Source organism: Megalops cyprinoides, chromosome 2 (assembly GCF_013368585.1).
Source record: "Megalops cyprinoides isolate fMegCyp1 chromosome 2, fMegCyp1.pri, whole genome shotgun sequence".
NCBI lineage: Eukaryota > Metazoa > Chordata > Actinopteri > Elopiformes > Megalopidae > Megalops > Megalops cyprinoides.
In genome coordinates, this window is record NC_050584.1 from 27627861 (window position 1) to 27650870 (window position 23010).

Here is a 23010-nt window from a genome sequence, read left to right on the forward strand (position 1 = left end):
TCGCTTTGGATAAAAGCGTCTGCCAAATGAATAAATGTAAATGTGTAGTAGCCTATAGGGTATGACTTGAATTAATTGAACATACGCAATAATGATGTCTGTTTTCATAAATTGTCTCTGTGTTGGTCGGTATATTGAGTGTACTCTGGCGACTCCTACCGACCCATACTGTAGGCTACAAGATGCGGCGGCCGCACACTACTTGTCAAGCCAGTGCCTCAACTACAGGTAGGTTAAATTTAATAACATCGGTTTGTTACGTGTAGCGTTCATTAAGCCGTCAAAAGTGTACCGAGTAGGCCTATATGTGAAGCAGGTAGCATAGGCTACTCTAAACCAGTTCACTAGGCCTATATGTGAAGCAGGTAGCATAGGCTACTCTAAACCAGTTCACTCTTACCCAAACGTTTAAATATACAGTGTCGTTTGCCCTGTCACTTCCAAGCACATTGACACGATTTCTATTTGACGTCACGAGCAATGCAACGTAATGTCATATTAGTTTGCATAACTATCAAACAAATAAATAATAGTGGACTCACATATAGGTCGGACCATTTACCATCTAATAAGATAGACGAACGGTAACTTATACTAGGCTTCTATCTTTTAACTGCTGGTTTTAACAGTTGGTGTAGTGCAAATAATATTAGTTAGTACTGACACCCGGGCCTGAGTTCATTACAAGAAACAGAATCCACCCAGCCTGAATGGTAGGCCTACTCTCTTGCTATGAAGCACGATACCTTTGAGTTTTATAGGAATTAAGATCATTAACATAATTGATTGACATTTACATTACTGGCATTTGGCAGACATTCTTAGCCAACAGTGTCCCAGCGGAGAATCGAACCACTAAGCTTTTGGTTATGAACGCCGCCCCTCATTTTTGCGTGTGAGGTGGCCATGTGGTAATCTGAGTTTTCGTAAACCACGTCTGTCTGAGGAGGCTGTTACAGTCTCTGCCGGTAGTCTTCCACTTCTACCCAAAACGAAGTCCTTGAGGTGTGTAATGATTAAAAATATAAGAGCAAGACACTGTTCTTCTAGACTTCTATATCTATTCTCATTTCTGTTCGGATCACGGCTGCGCCTGCCTGTGTAACTTCTAATGACTTACCCCGGAAATTTCACAGCAAACTGATATTTCTCTTTTAGCGTCATTCCCTGCTGTTGAAGTCTCACTTTGTGTCGCCTGCTCTCACGCTACTTGCGCACTGCTCCGAAGACCAGACTGTCATCTGTTTGACATACTGTCCCCTCCAGCCCGTACGTCGTCTATGTTAATTGGTCCTGGAAGTGCTCAGGTGCCGACGAAATGCCACAGGGCAGTCTCTTAAAACGATACCTTCCTTCAGGGTCTGATAAGTGCGCTGAGTGTCCGTATAGCGGGATCTGCCAGCACCCAGCAGTGGAAGCCTTCGTTGACCGAGCTAGGCCAGTATTTCCATCCACAGCAGACAGGATGTGTCTGTCCTTGTACAGGCTTTCATCCAAGCGTGTGAAAGCTATGTTCTGGTTTAATCACCGCGGTTAGGCGCTACAATTATATCGGCATTCATTCCTTCGCTTCCTTTACAGACGCGATCCTGTTTTTCTCACCTCGATGAGGTGCTTGGTAGGCCTACATACCTCATCTAATTGAGTTCACTGAGACAAAATCCACAGATTAGCACGCTATCCATTTAACCACAAACAAATAAACGGGGTCCTGTCTGTGTCTGCTTGTGTTCCATTTTTAACGTGCGTAAATGTGTAATCTATTTGAATACAACGATAGACATATATATAACTTGCACAATATACAGAGCTGACGGTAAGTTACAGACTGGCAGCGCAAGTCTTTACTGGTTCACTGTGTGCCCGCGAATTCATCATTGCCCCACCGCTAGGCAATGGAAAACCTTCATAACTCTCACACCAGCAATTCATTCACTAAGCTTATGCCGTGTGACCAACGTCTAAAAATAAGGTTCTTTCTCCAGTAAAAGTACCCCTGTAGGCCCCAGTTTTGGGGCGCTGCTGCTCCACCTGCAGTTGTCAGGTACTGTACAGCCCCTCCTAGACTGCGCCATAACTGTAGGATTTGAGAGTACAGTTTCATAGTGGGTCGATCTCTCTCTCTCTCTCTCTCTCTCTCTCTCTCTCTCTCTCTCTCTCTCTCTCTCTCTCTCACACACACACACACACACACACACACACACGTTGCATTCTAAGAGCAGGAACTCGCCCTTGGGGCTCCACGTGACGTCACCTGGAACGCTTCCACCATGCGAGGGTGGGCCGAGCGCTGGGGACTGGAGGCGGAGACGTAGCAAAGTGTAGCCTACGCTTCGTAACGTGGGGAGTGGTTCGGGTTGTTTGCGTTCCTCTACGCTCCTGATCGCCTCGTTTCATTTGGACTTTTTCCGTCTCATATCAAAGACCTGTTTAGACAGCTAGGTAAGTTCATGCTTGTTAGTTCCTGTCAAATCGTTCTCAAGCTTAGCTGGTGAGACTAGCTATCCTGTTGCAGAAGAACAAAACCTGTAATTAATTAGCTAACGGTAGCTCGTAGCGTTAACGTTAGCCCTGCCTGCTTGTTTGGGAAAATGATGCTAACGTTGTATGATTCAGGCGGACCGTATTTGTTAAAAAAGGACCACACAGTGGTGGGCCAGCAAGTATGGCTCATTGAAAGATTTAGCTTGCATAGCTTTATAGCCATGTTGTTTCGCTTCCATCTTGTGATGCCTTCAATATAATTTAGCTAACTGACTTTATTAGCCGGTGGTGTGTTCAGCTGCAGTACATGATGAAGGATTGCTGGTTGTTGGATGGGACTTAATACGCCAAGAAGAGAACAGCCAGTAGTAGTTGAGCTACCCACTTAACGGTAGATCCTTGTATCACAAGTTGCCAACGTTAGCTAACTAGCCATTGAGCTAGCTAGCTAGATAGCTATATAATCTATCCTGGAGTTGCTACAGTGGTAAAGTAGGTAGATAGCCTAGTGTAGCATTTTAGAGAACGTGTTCATTTTAACTATATGTCCGTTCATTTTGCAATTTCAATGCAGTTAATTTGCCGCGGGAGGAGTTAGGTAGCTATGGTACTGTGGAATCACAAGTCAGGAAAGGGGCGGGGCAGTATTTGTTGTGTGAATTAGGTGACGCATCCTAGCTATAAATTAGCTAATTCACAAGTGAGACATTTCCCAGCTAGCGTGTCTTTTCCGAGCTTGGAGATTGAGTATCATCAACCCTGCATCTAGTTTTCCCGATCACAGCCCTCAGCTTGGTAACCTAGGTATGAACATACTGAGTTAACTTAGTGGTTGAGGCCAGGTATTAACTATTATCCTAAACACAGCAGGTATCTGTAAGTTACTGTTGCAGATCGCGATCAAATGTTTTCTGTAAAAGCGATGTGAATTGCTCGAACGTCGTCATTGAACTTTAGTTACCTACCACTGAGCTGTTAATAGAATACCTATGCTGACTCTACATTACTTCACAAGTGTTTGCTGGTAATGTTGGTGCTTTATTGCACAGGTATATTGCACAGGTGTGTGTGTGAACATAAATATAAAATATTTACATAAATATAAAAGACATATTGGCCTGTTTGTCTGTCAGACTTTCAGAAAAGCCGCAATGGCAGCGCAGTGTGTGACCAAGGTGGAGCTGACCATGTCCTGCGAGAATCTGCTGGACATGGATGTGGGCTCCAAATCGGATCCCCTGTGTGTCCTCCTTATGAACACCTCAGGGGCGCAGTGGTATGAGGTCTGTGTCCGAGTGGAGTGGGATTCAGAACTGTGCGTGTGAGAGGCTGGATGTAGGTTGAGGTTTGTGTGTGAAAGTGTGAATGTAGGTCAAGTCTTTTTGTTGTGAGAGGTTGAATCTAGTTCCAGGTTCATGTGCAAGGGAGTGAATGCATATCCATGTTTGTGTGTGACGGGGTGAATGTCATTTCAGGATTGTGTGTGAGAGGGTGAATGCAATACCAGGTTGGTGTATGAGAGGGTAAATACAGTTCCATGTTTGTGTGTGACAGGGTGAATGTAGTTTCAGGGTTGTGTGTGAGAGGCTTTGTTTAGTATGTCTGAAAAAACTGAATGCTGGAAGGGGTGAACAAACAGTCTGGAATAGGAGCAGGCTTTTTCAAAGCAGGTAAGTAAAGGCTTGGCATATCCGATTAATCATTTCCCCCTGATTTTTACATTGCTCAGGGAATGAGGCTTTGTACTGGTAATACACTGGTGATGTGGTAGAACAGTGCTTGACTGTCTTGTTCAGTCGGTGTGTCTGAATAACTGAATGCTGGAGGAGGTAAAAAACAGTCTGTAATAGGACCCAAGCTGATGGGGCCTTTTCAAAGCAGGTTAGAGTTGTGTCCAGCTGTGCCCTTTCTCCCAGCTTTACATTATTCAAGGAATAAGGCCTTGTGCTCATAATAATCCATAATTGCTCTCATACCACCAGAGTTGTACAGTTTCATTAGATGACAAACAGAAGTACTTCATAACAAGTTTTCTGTGCAGATCGACCGGACAGAGAGAGTTAAGAACTGCCTGAGTCCAAAGTTTGCTAAGAAGTTTGTCGTCGACTACTACTTCGAGTTGGTGCAGAAGATGAAGTTTGGGATTTATGACATCGACAACAAAACGATCGACCTCAGCGATGACGACTTCCTGGGGGAGCTGGAGTGCACGCTGGGTCAGGTAAGACCTCTCGGCTTTTTACACAGGTAGAGACGGGGCAGGCCTGGTCTTCCACATCTGCAGCCTGGCAGTGTCCTCTTCAGCAGGGTGAAATTATTTAAACTACGTTAAATGCTCATGACACAACACAGCTTTTGTGAGGTCGAGAAACGTTATTGTTCATTGCACTCAACCTAACCTAAAAGTTTATTCTTAGTGATTTAAATCGATTTAACTAAATTTAGCTCCGTTTTGTAATTTGAATTTTGTAACACAAGAAAGCTATAATGTGAAACATTATACAAGAGAAAGCTTTGGGATTACTTGCCACTTAATTATTCAAATTGCCATCCTTGTTGATTAAACAATCTCATGCTGTAGCTTTCACAATAGCAAACAAATTTCAGACAATCTGTGGTGTTTCACGAGCATAATCATTTATTCTAATTGGTGTAGATTATTCTGTGAATTATTTGTTTTATTGTTAATCAAGGAGGATAAAGGGGAACAGGTTGAAAGTAATGATAGTTTTAAAGGTAGTGTTCAGGCTTACCCTGTTTCCAGCTCACCTGCCACCACTGCTCATATCTATTCAATGTTGATATCACAGCAACAGCACTATGTTGCTCCCATGTGGTAGATAGAAACACATGGCTACAAAGATAAAGAGTGAAAACATATGCTATGTGTTTTTCAAAGCTAATAGGTAAGTTAACCAACATATAGATACAAGCAATATTTTTCTGCCCCGGAAACATTTCACTGAACTTTGGAGGTGTGCTCCCACATCAGGTATGACTAAAGCGAAAACACTACGGGAAGAAACCTAATGACGCATACTGGGGATAGCTGTTATTGCGCTAAAAATAGCTATATAATATACTGCGATGGCTATACCGCCCAGCCCTACCTCGTACATTTCACCTCACTTTAATGCCTCTTTTTGATCATGCCATTGTGCATTACACAGACAAATTGATACAGGTGGTTGAAACCTTACATGATATTTGAATTAAGTAAGACGACTCTTACAAGTACTCTATCGTGTAATAATAATCTTATCAATATTCCTGCCAGTCTCATGGGGGCAATGAAATCAATCCATAGATATATCCTACCTTTTTATTATGAACACATGAATAGTTTTGTGTGATGCAAAGTCTAATTCCTTTTGTTTGTTATATGTATGTACCCTATGGCCATATCCAGTGTGAACGTCCTGTTTTTTTTTTTTTTTTGTGCTGCCATCTTTCTGATCTTTCACCATGGATTCTGTGCAGGAGCGTGCACCTGCTGGCACATGTTTGCCATGCCTCACAAAGCTCTGGAGGTTAATACATCAGGATAATGATAGACGTGTTTGTGGAAAAAGATGAAGACTGTACTCATTCCTCTCTATAGTCTTAACCTGTGCAGGATGAGCACTGTCAATAAAATGGGTAATGTTCAACAGACCAGTTCTGCTCACGATGCCCCACCCTTCTGTCAAAGGCTCAGTAGAAAATCAGCCACACCCACGGACTGCCCTGATCTCACCTGCAGAAAACTGAGACGGGTCTTTACTGAGGCTGTGTCATCTGCAACCCGACACCACAACTTTCCATTAGCCGGTGTTTCTCCAGTGCTGGGATCCCCCGGTTACATAAAGGATCATCTTATATTTTGGATGCTTGGGATACTTTCACTTTCACTGAGAAGTGACTGACTGGGAGAGATCTGAGTTCTCATTTTAATTTTATGCATTAATTGCAGTCACTTCAGCTTTAAAATGTAGAAATAATATTAGGATGCATAAAGCACACTGTGGCTTCTGTCCTGTCTGTGTCCTTAACTTTGATCGAGGAACGTAAGGTTGTGTCATTATTGTATGTTTTTTTTTTAATATATATTTATGTACATTACATTACATTGTTTTCTTTCAATGCCAGTATTTGCCGAACTGGGTTTACTGCAAGGCATTGAAAAATACAACATTTGCTTATTGACTGGATGTCTGCTTGTTGATTTTCCACATTTACACTTTAAATCTTCTCTGCATTGTCATTAACGAGGCTGGTAGTTCTGCAACATAGGTAACTGACCTGGGCTGGACTCTGCATTTCAGATCGTATCCAGCAGGAAGCTGACCCGACCTCTGGTTCTGAAGAACAAGAAACCCGCAGGAAAAGGGACCATCACGGTGAGCACCACCCTGCGCTGGAGACACACTCAGCTGGGTCCACTTTCACCCCCGGCTGTGAGCTTCCTGTTTCCCTCTGAAAGTGTAGCGCGAAGTGTGCACCGCAGCGCTAATATTACACAGGGCTTCTGCGTGTGGCCATTAACACACAGAGAAAATCTGCAGAGCCCCGTCCAGCGTCTGTTCATCAGTTATGAAGGAATGCCTGGAAGGAACAGTGTGTTTTGGTCAGGGTCCTCAAGAGAGTTGCCTTGCTCTTCCACTTTAAGCTGTCTCTTTAAAAGTGTAGCTTTGGCAGCATGCCCAGTTAACTAACAAGGAGCAGAAGTTGGAGCTTGGAAGATTTTTTCTTGTATTTTATATTGTTCTTCCGATTCTGTTTAATGACTGTAAAATTGTCACTGTGACTGATGGCCAGTGGGATCAAACATGTGAAAAGTGTAGCTTTTGTAGGCATTGTAATGCTGTATTTGTAGAATGCAGAACCCCGTCACTCAGCCAGCGGTATTTCAAAGTCAAACTGTCAAGCAGCTGTTTGTCAGTAACAATGTGAACAAACCCATTCTCTATTTGTCTGGCACCTTTATGGTGAAGAGAGGTTTCACAGTGTGGCAACCTGTTTGTGAATATGTTCTTGCTTTAAGTAATCTTAAGTAATTCTCCATCCATGTGGCGCATTTATGGTGAAGAAAGGTTTCGCAGAGTGAGGTAACGGCAGAAAACCCTTCCCGGCGTGGGCATATTCAAGCATCGTTCCGCACATGAGGGCCAGGGGTCATCCATGGATGCTCCTTAGTGTTTCAGTATGTTACATTACATTATTGTCATTTAGCAGACGCTCTTATTTAGAGCAACGTACATATGTTACAGTTGTTACATGTTATCCATTTATACAGCCGGATATTTACTGATGCAGTTGTGGGTCAACCACCATGTTCAAGTCTAGAGCAGCAGTGCCCCGTCAACCTTTTGGCTACAAGCCCTGCACCTTACCACTACAATGTTTCCTCTCAGGTATTTAGGTTAGATTGAGCCCCTGACTGTACAGTGATCTTTATCTGATGCCCTTTATTTCAGTCTGCTGTAAACTCTTTGTGACAGGCATGCAGTATTAGATATGTGTTTGTGATACTGTAAGACAACGTTGAACATTTTGCATTTTTTAGCGTGTCTTCGTGAATTTGTTCTCTCTGAAATTAAGCATAATTATCTCATCAGCTCCTTATAAATGCCTTGCCTGATGCACTGGTAGTTTATACTCCCTGTCTCATAGGGATTTTCAAATAGGTAATTCTCATTCCTTGGTTCATTGTTTTCTAACATAATTGTACAAACATTCAGCAGGCATTTATCAGTTATTAAATTTAGTTAAATTAGATTAAGGTCCAGCACAGTCAATCTCTTAATACTCTGCAGAACAACATTTGGTGCGTATATAGCACCACATTGAGTCATTGTGTTGAAAAAGTTTGGCGTCTAGCTTCCTAAATGTGAGGAACAGAAAACAATGATTTGTCTGCCATAGAATTATTAACATTAAGCCTGTGATGGATACTACTCACTCGTCAGTATGCTGTTTAAATTTTGATTTTCTGAGCATTAGTTCTGACAGTTTGTGCATTGTAATTTGTGCTCATTTGCATCCGGAGAGGACTAAGTACAAAGTTGTTATTTTCAGCTTTGGATTGGATTGAAATTATCTACCCATGATTATCAGTCCCAGTAAGTGTGGAACAAATGCTAAGTGGAAACTCGGACATCAAGTAGAACTTTATATTATATTTTTTCAGTGCCATTTGATTTCACTTTTATTATAGATTTGTGCTGAAGAAATAAAGGACAACAGGGTGGTGAATTTTGAGGTGGAAGCCAGGAAGCTAGACAACAAGGTAAGACTGGTGACTTCTATAAGCAGGTGATGGCACATAACGCAAACATTGGGAAACAGGATGGAGTGCCCTCAAGCACAAACTATAAGCTGTACGACTATATTCATATTCCGATAAAAATAAAATGTCTTTAATGGCTTTACTTTGTGATGAGGAAACATGTTTGGACAGGTAATGTCTTCCTCATGTAGCAGTGTGTTTCCTCTCTGCTTAAAGGCCTACATAAGAACATGATCCACTGCCACTGGGGAAAAAAACTACATTAAAAACTACAACAAATGCGTTGGTTGTGTGAGCAAGTAATTAATCTGAATTCAGTGTGACAGCAAACATAATACTGCATCATTTCAGGATTTCTTTGGCAAGTCGGACCCCTACCTGGAGTTCTACAGGCAGACCGAGACAGGATGGCAGCTCGCCCACAGGACAGAGGTACTGTACCCCCTCAACACTGTCCCAAACAGAACCAATACTGCACCCCCCCAACACTGTCTCAGACAGAACCAATACTGCACCCCCCCAACACTGTCCCAAACAGAACCAGTACTGCACCCCCTCAACACTGTCCCAGACAGAACCAATACTGCACCCCCCCAACACTGTCTCAGACAGAACCAGTACTGCACCCCCCCAAACACTGTCCCAAACAGAACCAGTACTGCACCCATCCACCCGTACAACAAATGTGCAATGCGTTCCCAAAAAAAATAAACTATATGTATATATATAAAAACACAGAACTGAACTTTGACCTCTCATCCTGCTCTGAGATTTATTGTGGAAAATGGATAGTATGTGGTGGAAGGATGGAAACATTCTTGGCCCGAGAGCTTTAGCAAGTTCCTCTAAATTAAATGACTTTTACTGTTTCCTTTTTTCATGTGAGTCAATCAGGGGGGTTGTGTACACAACGGTTAAACTGTGGTTCACTGTTGTAATCAGGAACATTGCATGACAGCTTATTGGGCCATTGCTTTATTGAGTGTCGATTTCTGTTGACTCATAGGATCATTCACAGACAGCGGTGAAAATTAGGGGAAACATCCGCATGACTGGTTTATATCCAGCATGCAGAATATTTTTCTTCAAGGGTGAAACAAATTTCTTTTTTAGGTCACATACATTTCAGAGGACAGTCAGTTGCACTCAACTCTGTGTTTACTGAGATCTTTATCTGGGGTGGCTTGCACAGCTTACATTTTTACACATCAGATCTCTGTAGGGCTGGATCTTTGCTGGCTGTACCTGTATGAGACTTTGGCAGAGCTCCACCTGGGATTTGACCCCACAACCATCTGGTTATGAGTATAGTTCCTTATCTGCAGTGCTTGCTCCCTACAGCACATGATCTGGGCACTCTAATTTAACCATGTCAGTTGGGCTGAGTCTCCAGCAAGGTCTATGGCTGCTGAATAGAGCTGCTTTCTGTATAATGCTCCATCTCTGTGTCTCCTCTTGTGCAGGTGGTCAAAAACAACCTGAACCCCTCCTGGAGGCCATTCCGAATCCCCCTGCAGTCTCTGTGTGGGGGGGACATGCAGAAGCCCATCAAGGTGGGTCCCCCACACATGCACACTCACAACGCACACTCACAGACACACACACACAGCCTACCCGGCCATGATCTGAGGGAAACTCCTGCTCCATGGGGTCTCCCAGGCTTTAAATACGTAGCACCTCCCTCCAGCCCTCACCTCTTAGTTTAGGGGAGGGCTAGCAGAGTACATACACTAGCCTCCTCTGTATGTCCAATTGGATCACATTCTTGCAAAACAGCGAAGCTCAATGAAAATACCCTTTGCACAACTGTAACAATACGCCTTACATGTGTCTTCCTGTGACAACTCTATATGATTCTCTGTGTAAGAGACAATGATTTGCTAAATGAATACATAGCAGTAATAATAAGTGACAATTCATGAACAATAAATGGAAGCAGAATCATTCCAAAAGATCAAGGCACTCCTTGTTAGAGTTTTAAGTTAAATACCTCTGTTTTATTGGCTAATCCATTAGGAAGTCTGTGAGAGTATGGTTTGTGCTGTGCATGTGTTTACTGTACTTAGTATAATTGGTGCACACCCCTTCCATCCCCAGAAATAGAACCAATTGTCCCACTTCCTGCTGAAACTGGTTGTTTTAGCTGCTTAATCTATAAAGGAGGCCTGCAGGAGTATAGTTTGTTTTCTTTGATAGATGTGTACATTGGTGTACTCTACCCCCTCCCCCAGAAATAACAGTGAGGGGTCCCACTTCCTTTGCAGAGTGGTTATGGTGAATGTTTTGGTACAAGATATATGTGTACATGCCTTAATGATGTAGCATGCTGAAGAGCATAAATGCTAAAGTTGTATGTGTTTTATTAAATGCTGTGGAATGCTTTAGTGACCACAAATGGTCATTTCTTTCACATAATAACATAACAAATAATAATGAACATTCTCTGTGCATGCTAATGGTAGTAATTAATTGTTAACTGTGTCCTCCTGAGCCTAAGTGTGTCTGTGTACTGTAAGTGATGTAGGTGTTGTGCTGATGTGTTCACACTCTCCAGCCTGTTGACTGTGGCAGCAGGTATGAGTGCTGATGCCGTGCTGTACAGGGCATGGGGTTGACGTTGGCGGTTGAATTTCCAGCTTTGAGTGGCAAAAGCCCACACAGGCGCACAAGGAAGTGGTGGCCCTCAGAGAATGTTACGTGAGTTCCAGTGTGCCCTGCAGCGTGTGTCTCCACCACATGCCCTCCAGAGAGGGGGATTGTGGGGAAAAATAGACAAAACCATCTTTAGATTGTTTTCAGCCAGCTGCTGGCCCCAGTGATTCACCTCCAGCTGAAGTGAGGGGCTTACAGTGTAAGACACAATAAACAGTGTAGCAGACTGACTGCTATGACTATGACTGCTATAAAATGTTACACTTGAGACTGTGACACTCCTTTCTGAGCCAGAACCACACCTCTTTGAGTCACTCCCTGATTTGGTTTGAAACAGGCAGAACTGGTTATGATGTCTAGTGTTGTTATCACACAGCACCATAGACCTCAGAGCCCAGGTGTCTATCAAAGAGAGAGTCAATCAGAGATGGCCGCCACAGGCCGGACGTGGGCAGCACGTGAGGTCGTGCAGAGGGTGATATCCAGGGCTGGTGTGGCGTCTAAGATGGTGGAATGATGGACTCACTTCTCCCATCATCCTTTGCTGTGCATTTGTGTTTTCAGATCATTCCTCTGTGACACATTTGTGCTGTGTGTACTTATCTGCACCAATATACAGTAGGAGATTTGCTGTGTTGTCTGTGCTTTCTCATTCTGTGTGTGTGTGTGTGTGTGAGAGAGAGAAAGAGAGCGAGAGCGTGTTTGTTTCAAGTTTTCAGTCATCTTGTCTCAGCCCATGGTGTTTCCTAGGTCCTGCCTTGCCGTGTTGTTGAGAAAGGAAAGATGATGACGGTTAATAAGCAGTGATTACTACACAAATTATTTCTCATCAAGCTTTAACCTTCACCTGGTCTCTTCACTTGCTACCACAGTTGCATGTTGAGATGCTGCTATAGTAATGCTAACAGCTCTAACAGCTCTGACTCCTTTAACAGACTCATGTGTTGCCAGGTGTGATTTATATTGTTACAGACTATTTCCAATGGAGATCTCCCCTGGTAACGCTCATTACAGCCATCACTTTACATGGGTTCCAGTGGCTTCCCTTTGATATAATGTTCCCTTTGATATAATATTAACAAATATATATTATACATTTCACTATAAGTTGTGTCTTGGCAAATTGTAAGTTGCCTGTAAATATTTTACAGATTTATGTCTCGCCAGAAACATTGTCTGTGTCGTAAGTGGAAGGTTCAGCTGAGGTTCAGGTTAGTTAGTAACTCGAGTTAGTCAAATTAGGATTTCAGTCTTTGCTCCCGGGGCTGTGTAGTTTAAGAAAGAGCAAGTAGTCCACGCAGCCCTGCCTTTTTTTCCGGTTACTGTTGGGCCGGTTGGCAGTACTCACCCCATGGTTATTTCACTGTCTTTCTTTCTTCATTTTGTTCACCTGTTAAGCAAGTTTCGTATAATTAAGTGATTCTTCATTTAGTCTAGCCTGTCTGAATGCATCCACAAGTCTACAGAAAACGTTTGTCCGATTTACATTGTGAATTCTTGTTTTTATGGAATGTGTCCCCTACCTGTACTGGCTACCTGTAATCTCTTTGTATTTTCTCTTACGATCCTGAAAAAGAGTTCTCTGAGGCAAAGGAAACTCTAGGGAAGCTTTTGGTTGGTCTTGTAATCCTTTATCTTCAGTGATAGGGCCATGATGCTTCTTGGATCCAGAACTGGGTAGAGCTGTCAAATGCTATCAATGATTCACTTATTCGAACCAATCAGATGGTTTTACCATGGAGAGCACTGTCTTTTAATTGGTACGTACTGCTCAGTGATTGACAGTGTATGGTAGCTCCACCCATTATATGCTTCATGAAGCCTCAGTCTCACAACAGTTAATGATCCGTGTCATAATGATCAGTGCTTGTAAAGGCCATCCACTTAGTTTGTCCAAACAAACACTATCCCTGGGTGTAGATTTAATCCAGACATTTGTAATCCTTCTTATATAGATCTTAGAGTTTTAAAACACTGCATAGATAGTGAGTTGTGGTACATGCACTGAAGGGAAGGTATTGATCATTTTTTCAGAGAACACCCTCAGCTCCTCTTTAAATGGTCTATGCATGTTGTTCCTGTTTTGTCCTGCAGGTGGAGTGTTATGACTATGACAGTGATGGGTCACATGACCTCATTGGGATCTTTGAGACCAATATGGAGCGTCTTCAGCAAGCCTCACGCAGTGCTCCGGTGAGTCCCAGAGAAGCTTGCTACACATCAGTGTGTTAGCCTGTGTGTTAGCTGCTACATGTTAGTCGGTATGTGTTAGCTGCTACATGTTACCCTGAGTCTGTTAGCTGCTGTGTTTCGGCCAGTTTGTAGAGTTAGCCAGTGCATTTAGCCACTGTGAGTAAGTTGCTGTACGGTAGTCAGTCTGTGCATTTTGCATTAGTCACTTTGGTTTTGTTACTGCGGGTTTTGTTTCTGTGTCCTGACTAGGGTTGGGTACCGAAACCCACTGCCAATATGGCACTGGTTCCTATGCGACCGGCATCTATTGGATCGAATCGCAACGCAGAATTTGGTCCCTGATTCGGTCCCTCATTTCGGAAATGCCTGAGTCAGCTGTCAATTGAAATATTTGCCCTCTGTTGCTCCGAAACGGATGTTACAGTACTATAACTGTTATTTAGTGTTAAATTATTGTAGTTGGGTTAGGTTTTATTTATTGTGTGAATTTGTTATGTAAATTTGTTAAGTGTTTTGTATTTATTTATATTTGTATATTAATATTATTATTAATAATATTAATATTATTATATTATATATTAAGTATACTTTAACCCTTTCACGTGTACGGTCACATCGGTGTGATTTGCCGTTTAGTGCGTATGCTAAAACCGGTGCGATTAGAGCACTAGATTGGAAAAAATCTAGCTAATTTTAGCTTTGAGGAAACAGCAATTTAACAGTAAAAAAAATAGCAAATGCTAACTGAAAACTATGAGAAGCTTAATAATGCTAATGAAAACATAACAAACCATGTAACGTAACACGCACTACGTAGCATAAAAATAAGTTGCGTGCGAGAGGGTTAAACTGTTAACAGTTAATATATTGTTCAATTTCAAGTTCAAATTTGCCTTAGCAATAAATTCTTTAATGTCGTCGACCATCATTTTGTGCTTTTTTTTAAGTATCGGTTCAGGCACCGGTACAGTTTTAAAAGTAGCACTTCAGCACCAGTATGGGAAAAAACCCAGACGATACCCAACCCTAGTTATGACTGCTGTGTATTTTTTATGTTTGTGGTGTTCAAGCTCCTGTGAGTTTCTTTGGTCCTGTGGGCTGCTGTCTATCGTGTTTATCATTATGTACGTTGCTTCCACAGTGCTCATTTAGGCAGTGTAACAGGCATCAGTTATCAACCATCAGTTAGACTGTGAGGTATAGTTACATCATGTAGAGCACAATCAGCATAAGAAGTGACCCTGCATATTTTGTGTCTCAGGCTGTACTGAGATGTGTTTAGGGTGGTCTTTCCCAGTGCAGAGCATACCTTCACAGTAACAAACCAGTCCCCCTTTTACCCCCACACCTTGTAGGCAGAGTTTGACTGTGTGAACATTAAGAAGAAACAGAAGAAGAAGAACTACAAGAACTCAGGCGTGGTCAGCGTGAAGTTTTGCCAGGTAACACCGCACCCACTGTCAGATCACTCATTCACCCAGCAGCTGGCTCAGAAAGGCATTGGTTTATTTTCATTGAGTAAAGGTAAATTGTCTTCTGATTGTTTTAGTGAATGCAAACTCCAATCTGATTGGCTTATCCTCACTGAGTAAAGGCAAACTCTGGTCTGGTTGGTTTATCCTCACTGAAAAAAGGCAAACTCAGTTTGATTCTCCTTGTGCTTCAGTAGAAGGGTAGAGTGCAGCCTCATGCTTATAGTTACTGTCTGCTCTGAATCTGGAAGCAGGTGCTGGCTGAAGACAGGGTTGTGCACGTGTGTGTGTGTGTGTGTGTGTGTGTGTGTGTGTGTGTGTGTGTGTGTGTGTGTGTGAGTGAGTGAGTGAGTGAGAGAGAGAGAGAGAGAGAGAGAGATGTTGCTGCTCTCTGACATTTTTTCCTCCCCACAGGTGGTGAAGGAGTACTCCTTCTTGGACTACATAATGGGGGGCTGCCAGATCAACTTCACTGTGAGTCATTACATTACATTCATTTAGCAGATGCTCTTATCTAGCGTGACGTCCAGCTCAAAAGAACTGAAGTATATCCACTTAAGTTGAATGAGCACTATTCACTACTATTCAACACTATTCAAGCCCCACCACAAGTTAACTTGTACAACCTGACTAAATGAGGGAAGCCAAGTATACTACCATACATCACTCACTAGATCAAAGAATCGAAATCACACCTCTATACTGCACGTAAAATAAATAGCAAGTACAACAAGTAGCAGGTGCTGGGGGGAAGCAGAACCGGCGTGCAGTCTGAAGAGGTGGGTCTTCAGTCCGTGTCAGAAGATTGCCAGTGATTCCACTGTCCTGACCCCCATGAGGAGTTCATTCCGCCACTGAAGGACAAGCACAGACAGGGATTGTGTCTGAGAGGAGTCTTTAGCATCATTCCAGTTCATTTCACACAGGCAATTCAGTGTAAGAGCACTACTCTCAAACAAACATGTAAAGGGTTGAACATTGTGTTTTTCCCTCACATTGAGGTCATATGTGGAAAGATAATTATCGCTTGTATGTGTTGACGAACCTTGATGTGACACATCCTGGTATTTTATGCAACAGCAGAAAAGAAACAGCGTTGGCTGCATACAACTTTTCCTCACACTGTCTCTGTGGTTTCTTTCTCTCCCCCCCCATGCGTGCAGGTTGGGGTGGACTTCACTGGGTCAAACGGGAACCCCCAGTCCCCCGATTCTCTGCACTATATCAGCCCTAACGGGGTCAATGAGTATCTGTCCGCCATCTGGTCTGTGGGGCAGGTGATACAGGACTACGACAGGTACTGTCCCCTCCTATTTTGAACATACAGTAGAGGTGATGGCGGACAATGACAGGTACTATCCTCTCCTCATGTTAGCATACCGTACAGGTAATACAGGACTACGGCAGGTACACTTTTAATACACTGTAAAAGAGCCTGACATTCAGCGCTGTTGTATTGCTGAGTAGAGGAAGGTAATCCCTGATCCATGTAGCCTTGCTTCGTAATCTGATTAATGAATATTTACCCTAGAGCTGTTTCTGCTCTTTGGGTCTTCAGTGGCCATTTTGGGAGCTCAGCTCACGTCATGTGTGGTATGAGCGAGACATCAGCCATCAGACTAACAGGTCACATTGAGCTTTTCCTCTGTTTATAAAATGTGGAGGTGCCTGTTAACTCTCTGTTTGATTTAGGCGGGTTCCCTGTGGCAATAACCTGTCTTTTTGTATGTTAGAACGTACATATTTGTTTGGATTGAGGTCAGTGTTCACAGTAATATTTGACTTGTCCCCATTCTTCTCTCCCCCCAGTGATAAAATGTTCCCTGCGTTTGGATTTGGAGCCCAGGTCCCCCCTACCTGGCAGGTAAAGAGAGACTTTAAGATGCTGAGAGCATTTCTGGATAAGAGCCTAGTGGTGATATGCAAAACACCATTGATTTTAACAGGATGTGACTTTTTTTAACTCCTAATTTTACCATTGTGAGTAATGCAAGAAGTATCGTGCAAGATTTGCTTGTTGATTGATTTTAAGATTCATTTAAAAAATGGCCCCCTGCTGTGGAAGGCAGGTAAGGCTTGTCTCAAAGGTAAACGGCAGGGTCCTCCCAGCCTCCTAACCTGTGATTTTTGTTCTGCAGGTGTCCCATGAGTTCCCACTTAACTTCAACCCCTCAAATCCATATTGTGCAGGTATGGCACTATTGTGGTCTCTATGGTTAACTCCTAACCTGTCAGTACAATCGCATCTGGTTCATTTCCTCCCACTCATAACATCCCTCCTTCTTAATGTCAATTACTTGGAGAGACACACTTGCTTTGTAATGGAGTTGCTGACTCGAGTCATAGATCTGGACAGGGTTCTGACTCCTTCTGTGCTTTAGGGCAGCGTTTCCCAAACCTCTCCTGGAGGACCCCTTGTCCTGCATGTTTTAGATCTCTCCTTGCTCCAACACAGCTGATTTAAATGATCAGTTTGTTAGTAAGCAGCTTCAGGAGTTCATAAAGAGTTGATCATTTGAATCAGCTGTGTTGGAGCAGGGAGAGATCTAAAATAGGCAGGACAAGGGGTCCTCCAGGAGACGTTTGGGAACCGCTGCTTTAGGGACTCAAATGTGTCTGCTTGTGACTTGTTTGATGATTTTGTGTGTCACTTAAATCAAGTCACATTCTCCTTTTCTGTCTGTGACGAGGTATATCCCGCCCTCTGACATGAGGTATTTGGAAAGAAACACTTGCTTTGTAGCAGTGTTGTTTACTCGATTCATTGGCTTGAACAGTCTCTCTCCCTACCTTTGTCTTTCTTTCCTTCCTTCCTTCATTCTCTGTCCCCTCCCTGTCTTCTTTCCTCTCTCTTACTCTCTGTACTCCGCCCTCTAATTCCCTCGATCTCTAACTCTCTCTCTCCAGTCAGTTTATTGGCAGGACACATTAAACAGTGTTGCCAAAGCAGAGTGAAATAAACATGTATGAACACATGTTAAATTGCATGTATGTCTTAAACTCTTTCTCCACCCTCAGGCATCGAGGGCGTGGTGGAGGCCTACAGAATGTGCCTGCCCCAGGTCAAGCTGTACGGGCCCACTAACTTCTCCCCCATCATCAACCACGTGGCCCGCTTTGGAGCCGAGGCAACACAGCAGAAAACTGCTTCTGTGAGTGCACTTTACCGGCCATACCGCCAACTTGTGGTCATATACCTACACAGCAGGCAATTCCAAGTTCAGTACGTGTCTTTACAAGGCTAGAGCAGAGTTCCACCTACGAATTGTCTGTCTGTGACCCTCACAAACACAGTTCCCTGCTGTTCCCACACAAAGCCCCCTCAGCCCTCCTTTTCTTACATTTTACAACTTGCGTACTGTTTGCTTTTCTTCAGGAGAAATTCAGTTCAAAGGCTTTGCTTAAGATTACAAGGCTGCACTGCTCTGCCTGGGTTTCAAACCCATGTCTATCCGGTATTGAGTCAGGTTGCCGGTGGTGTTTCTCTAAAGCATGGCTCATAGTAGGAGTTGCATAGAGAGTGTTTCACTGAGAGAGGGCGAGTGTGCAGGCCAGTGATGCGTGCCTTTGTTTTTTCTCCTCTTCCTCCTGGCGCAGCAATACTTCGTCCTCCTCATCATCACTGACGGCGTGATCACAGACATGGACCAGACGTGCGCTGCCATCGTCAACGCCTCCAAGCTGCCCATGTCCATCATCATTGTCGGGGTGGGCGGGGCCGACTTCGGTGCCATGGAGATACTGGACGGAGATGATGGGCGGCTGCGGTCGCAAATGGGCGAGGTCGCTGTGCGCGACATCGTGCAGTTTGTGCCGTACCGCAAGTTCCAGAATGTGAGTGGTGCTGCTCCGTGAGGGGTGTGAGGGGTGTGAGGGGTGGGGGGGGGGGGGAGTACTGCTGATGGCTGATGCTTTGGGCTGCTCTTGGCTAATCCTCTGAGCTTTGGCCACGTCTCCTCCGGCGCCTTTGGCCTTTGGCTCTGCTTGCTCTGATGCTCTTGGGTTGACTCACCTGGATCATGTTTGCATGTGGCCTCAGCCTAACGGAATATCAGATTCTGTTTTCGGAATGTCTTCAGCACTTATTTAAAAAAAAAATGGAATGTGCCCCAGTGTAGCACAGTGGTAAGGAGCAGGGCTCATAATCGGAAGGTTACTGGTTTGATACCCCACTGGGGCACTGGTGCGGTACCCTTGGACAAGGTACTTGCCCACAGATGCCTCAGTAAATGTCCAGCTGAATAAATGGATAACATGAAAAAACTGTGACCAATCTAAGTTACTCTGGATAACAGCGTCTGCTAAACGCTAATAATGTAATGTCTTTTTTTGTCTTTCCCCTTCAAATTGGAATGCCTAATTATGTCATTTGCCTGCTGCTCATTACTGTACCCAGGAGAGCGCAGACAAACCGTGCTCTCTTCTGACACGCATGATGTCATTCGCTGCTGCTTCTCACACGGCCGTCCCCAGAGTGCAGAGGATGAGCGCGGTGTTACACAGGCAGGCTGTGGTTGCTCGAGTGACCAGCAGAGGACACTGGTTAGCGATGAGATGGACATACTCTGGCCAACCTTCCCACCCCTATCCCTGGCAGAACAAAGCCAATTTTATTCCGCAGCTATGGGCTCCTGTACACCGTTGCCTGATGACACAGCCGGGATCGAACCCAGGCTCAGCTTGTGTTCAGATCGAACATCTTGGCTACTGAGCCACTTGGGAGCTTTACGTCTTCTCATTATGTCATACTTTAAATGGTCTTGCTTTTACTCACTCAGAAACAATGGCATGCAGCGAGCAGCTCACATGGAACACATGGATCAGGTTTGCGTGTCACCTGTGGCTAACAAGGTTAGATTATGAATATCATGGATACTCAAGCATACCTTTTTTCAGTGTGGACTGAACCAGATTCATCTGTTTCATTGTGATTCCGTGTTCACATGTCTAAGGTGCTGGTGCTAGCTGTAGTTGCTGGTGCTACCTGGTGCTAGTTTGGTGCATCTGTGCTTATCACTCCAAATATAGGCCCTAGATGTTGGATGTGATCATTGCTCTGTGCATTGGTCAGTCAGACAGGTTTAACAGAGTCCTGCTAGGAAAGCTGAGGTTGATTAGTTGTCATGGTAACTGTAATACACTTTTGAGAATGAAACCATGTTCAAAAGGGGGTACAAATATGATCCACAACTGAAGCAGGAGGCTTCTGTTTCCATAGTCTGCAGTGAGAGATGTCTTTCTCACTGTGAAGGTTATTGAAGATTATCGAGGCTTTTACTCCTGCAGTCTGCATGCTTACAGCTTCACCCTGACTGTAGGAACTGACAGTTATTGACAGTGTGCCCCCAAGCTGAACATTTCTGCCTTGAACTCCTCCCTCTCTCCCCTAGAGGGAGCTGTGCAGTTACCTCTGCTGTCTGTCCGTCTCATTTCAGGCTCCGAAAGAAGCTCTAGCCCAATGCGTACTGGCCGAGCTGCCTCAGCAAGTGGTCTCCTACTTCAATCTATACAAACTCCAGCCACCACACGAGCCCAGCGCTGAGTAGACGTGTAGGGGAAAAGGCTTTATGGTTATTCCTCCATCTGCTAAGCTATTCGCTGATTGCATGTTGATGGCATGGCTGTTGTGTCTGTCTGACTACATGCCTGACTTATAATGCACAATGTGGTCTCTGTAGTATTGTGACATGGACACATCGTTAAAACCCTAAGAGCAGGAGTGACCTTCATCCTTCACAGTGCTTGCTTAAAACTGGGCAGAAGTGCAACTGTTGGGAACGCGCGACCATTTGTCGGAGACATCAGGAAGTGTTGATGGAGCGTTTCCTGTTGGCTTCGCCTCTGTCTGCTGCAGCCTTGTTTGTTTCTCTGACGCCCAGTGACTGTCGTTGGATGGGGTCAATGATGGAATGCTGAATATTCTGGGCATAGATATAGGATGAGTAGATTGGTCAGAAGTTCCAGCAGAACTGTCGTTGAACTGTCAACGATGTAGTGCTGACAGTTGTGAGCACAGATACCATCTTTAACTGTCCAATCAGATTGGAGATAAGGCCAGTGAATGGTGATGCTCATACACAGGTCATAGTGACCTAGTGTTCTAGAATCCATCCTTAACAAAGGGTTACGTTTGAACTTGAACAAAGATAGTGATTTGACCCCATCCAGTGTGGCACAGCTGGTCTTGGTAGTAACTTTTGCTTTTAGAGAGCAGAACCACTGTAGCTCCTCTATATCTGTGGTTACACTTCCTGTTCTTTGGGTGTACGTGTTAACTCTTCCTAATACCCATGAGCCATTGCTGTTAGGTGACTGGTCCCCTGTTTCTCCTGCTCAAATGGTCTTCTCTCCTTCCTCCTCCCCACACAGGCTCCCAAGGAGGCACTGGCCCAGTCCGTGTTGGCTGAAATCCCGGGTCAGGTGGTGACCTATTTCAACATGTGCAAACTGAGCCCGCCCAACAACCCCACCAAGACAGCCTCTACAGAGCAGCCTCAACAGAGCTGAGCCCCCCCTTACAAAAGAAAGGGCCTCCTCCCTTCCACCCAACACATTTTACAGTACTTAGAGAAATTACCCTCTCCACTTGCCATCCCTAAATCGGTCAGCTTTAACAGAGCTGAATGATCGGCCCTCGCAAAATAAAGTGCCTCCCCCATTCCCACCACCCCCTCCATCTGATTTTGCAGTGATTAGGTAGCATTTATCCCACACCCTGTTCTGATATCGTGTACCCCACTCCAGCACTGTAGACCAGCCTTAACAGAGCTGAGCTCTCCACTCCCACCAATTTATCCTGAAATGAAGTGCTTTACTCCAGCAACCATCACTATGGAACCAGCAAAGTGCCCCCTCCTGTCTTCACTTCCAAACCTGGCACCAGGTGAGGGAAGGACAGGTGCATACCTGCAGCTGTATCTGTTGCTTCACTTCACTTTGCTCACAGCTGTTGAAAAGGCACTGCTGTTTGGATACGAGGTCAACTCACCTGGTATCCCCAGGTGTGAGTGGGCTTGGGCATTGACAGGTGACTGTTAAAACGGGCTGGACTCCAGACACCTGTGACTGGAACAGCCGTGACCGATACTGATCACTACAGTGATAATCAATGATCTGACCTCACCATATTGCTAAATCCAGCCCCACTCCCTTAGCTCAGATCATTGGGTGGTTCAGATTATCCAATCCTTAGAGAAGCAGCCGGGTGTAGTGATTGGTGAATTTCTGCTTTACTGTCACCATTGTGGACCAATCCCTGCATAGTTGAGCTTACATACAAAATCATGGGTAAATTATTACAGACACTTCCTCCTCCATTACAGGAGCCCTATACACAACTGACCTGCTATTTGGTATATCTGTATAAAACATAGAAAAGACAACAAAGTCTAGGTTTTATCTGTGTTGTGTTATTTTTGCTAGTAACAAATTATTGTTGTTAACTGGAAATATGTGAGCAGATTTTAATGGGCTGTTTCTTCCAACATCATTGTCTGCATCTTGTGCTTAAAATCCTCAAAATCTTCTAGTATTACCTAAAAAAATATTTCAATTCCTGCAGTTATCTGTTAGGGTTGTGCTTTTACAAACTTTGCTTATTTGACATGTTAGTGCCATTTTTATTTCAGTGCTATTCTTTACAGTAGATGTAGCTATGTATGTAGATTTTATATATATATATATATATATATGCCATTTTTATGCACTTTCCTGAACACAGAGGCACCTTTTATTCATTAATGACAGCATGCAGAAAGCATTTACTCCCAGAGTGAACCCCATTTCCCAGATACTCTCTGAGGTTTAGGGATACTTCTACTCCCAGAGTGAACCCCATTTCCCAGATATTCTCTGAGGTTTAGGGATACTTCTACTCCCAGAGTGAACCCCATTTCCCAGATACTCTCTGAGGTTTAGGGATACTTCTACTCCCAGAGTGAA

At 44.0% G+C, this 23010-nt stretch overlaps 1 protein-coding gene across 3 annotated transcripts; it reads left to right on the top strand.

The window, feature by feature from the left end:
• The first annotated feature begins 2319 nt into the window (after nt 1–2319).
• Nucleotides 2320–22580, top strand: cpne3 (copine III). 3 transcript variants are annotated; one of them, XM_036520906.1, is made up of 17 exons: nt 2320–2442; nt 3618–3767; nt 4526–4705; nt 6789–6863; nt 8681–8752; nt 9104–9184; nt 10216–10305; nt 13499–13597; nt 14953–15039; nt 15484–15543; nt 16233–16366; nt 16879–16933; nt 17208–17259; nt 18088–18221; nt 18667–18903; nt 20505–20619; nt 21439–21516. In XM_036520906.1, the coding sequence occupies exons 2-16, from the start codon at nt 3636–3638 to the stop codon at nt 20613–20615; spliced, it is 1599 nt and encodes a 532-aa protein (XP_036376799.1). In that variant the 5' UTR covers nt 2320–2442; nt 3618–3635; the 3' UTR covers nt 20616–20619; nt 21439–21516. The 3 variants fall into 3 exon arrangements, with proteins under 3 accessions (XP_036376799.1, XP_036376800.1, XP_036376798.1); XM_036520907.1 differs by having other exon boundaries at nt 20505–20639; nt 21439–21513; XM_036520905.1 differs by lacking the exon at nt 20505–20619 and having other exon boundaries at nt 21439–22580.
• Nucleotides 22581–23010: the final 430 nt, after the last annotated feature.

What these genes read in the sequence shown, in the direction of transcription:
- cpne3 (XM_036520905.1), top strand. Translation starts at nt 3,636, where the DNA reads ATGGCAGCGCAGTGTGTGACCAAGGTGGAGCTGACCATGTCCTGCGAG. An exon ending in CACAGCAGAAAACTGCTTCT is followed by an intron (nt 18,222 to 18,666) that starts GTGAGTGCACTT and finishes CTCCTGGCGCAG; the next exon opens with CAATACTTCGTCCTCCTCAT. An exon ending in CGTACCGCAAGTTCCAGAAT is followed by an intron (nt 18,904 to 21,438) that starts GTGAGTGGTGCT and finishes CTCCCCACACAG; the next exon opens with GCTCCCAAGGAGGCACTGGC.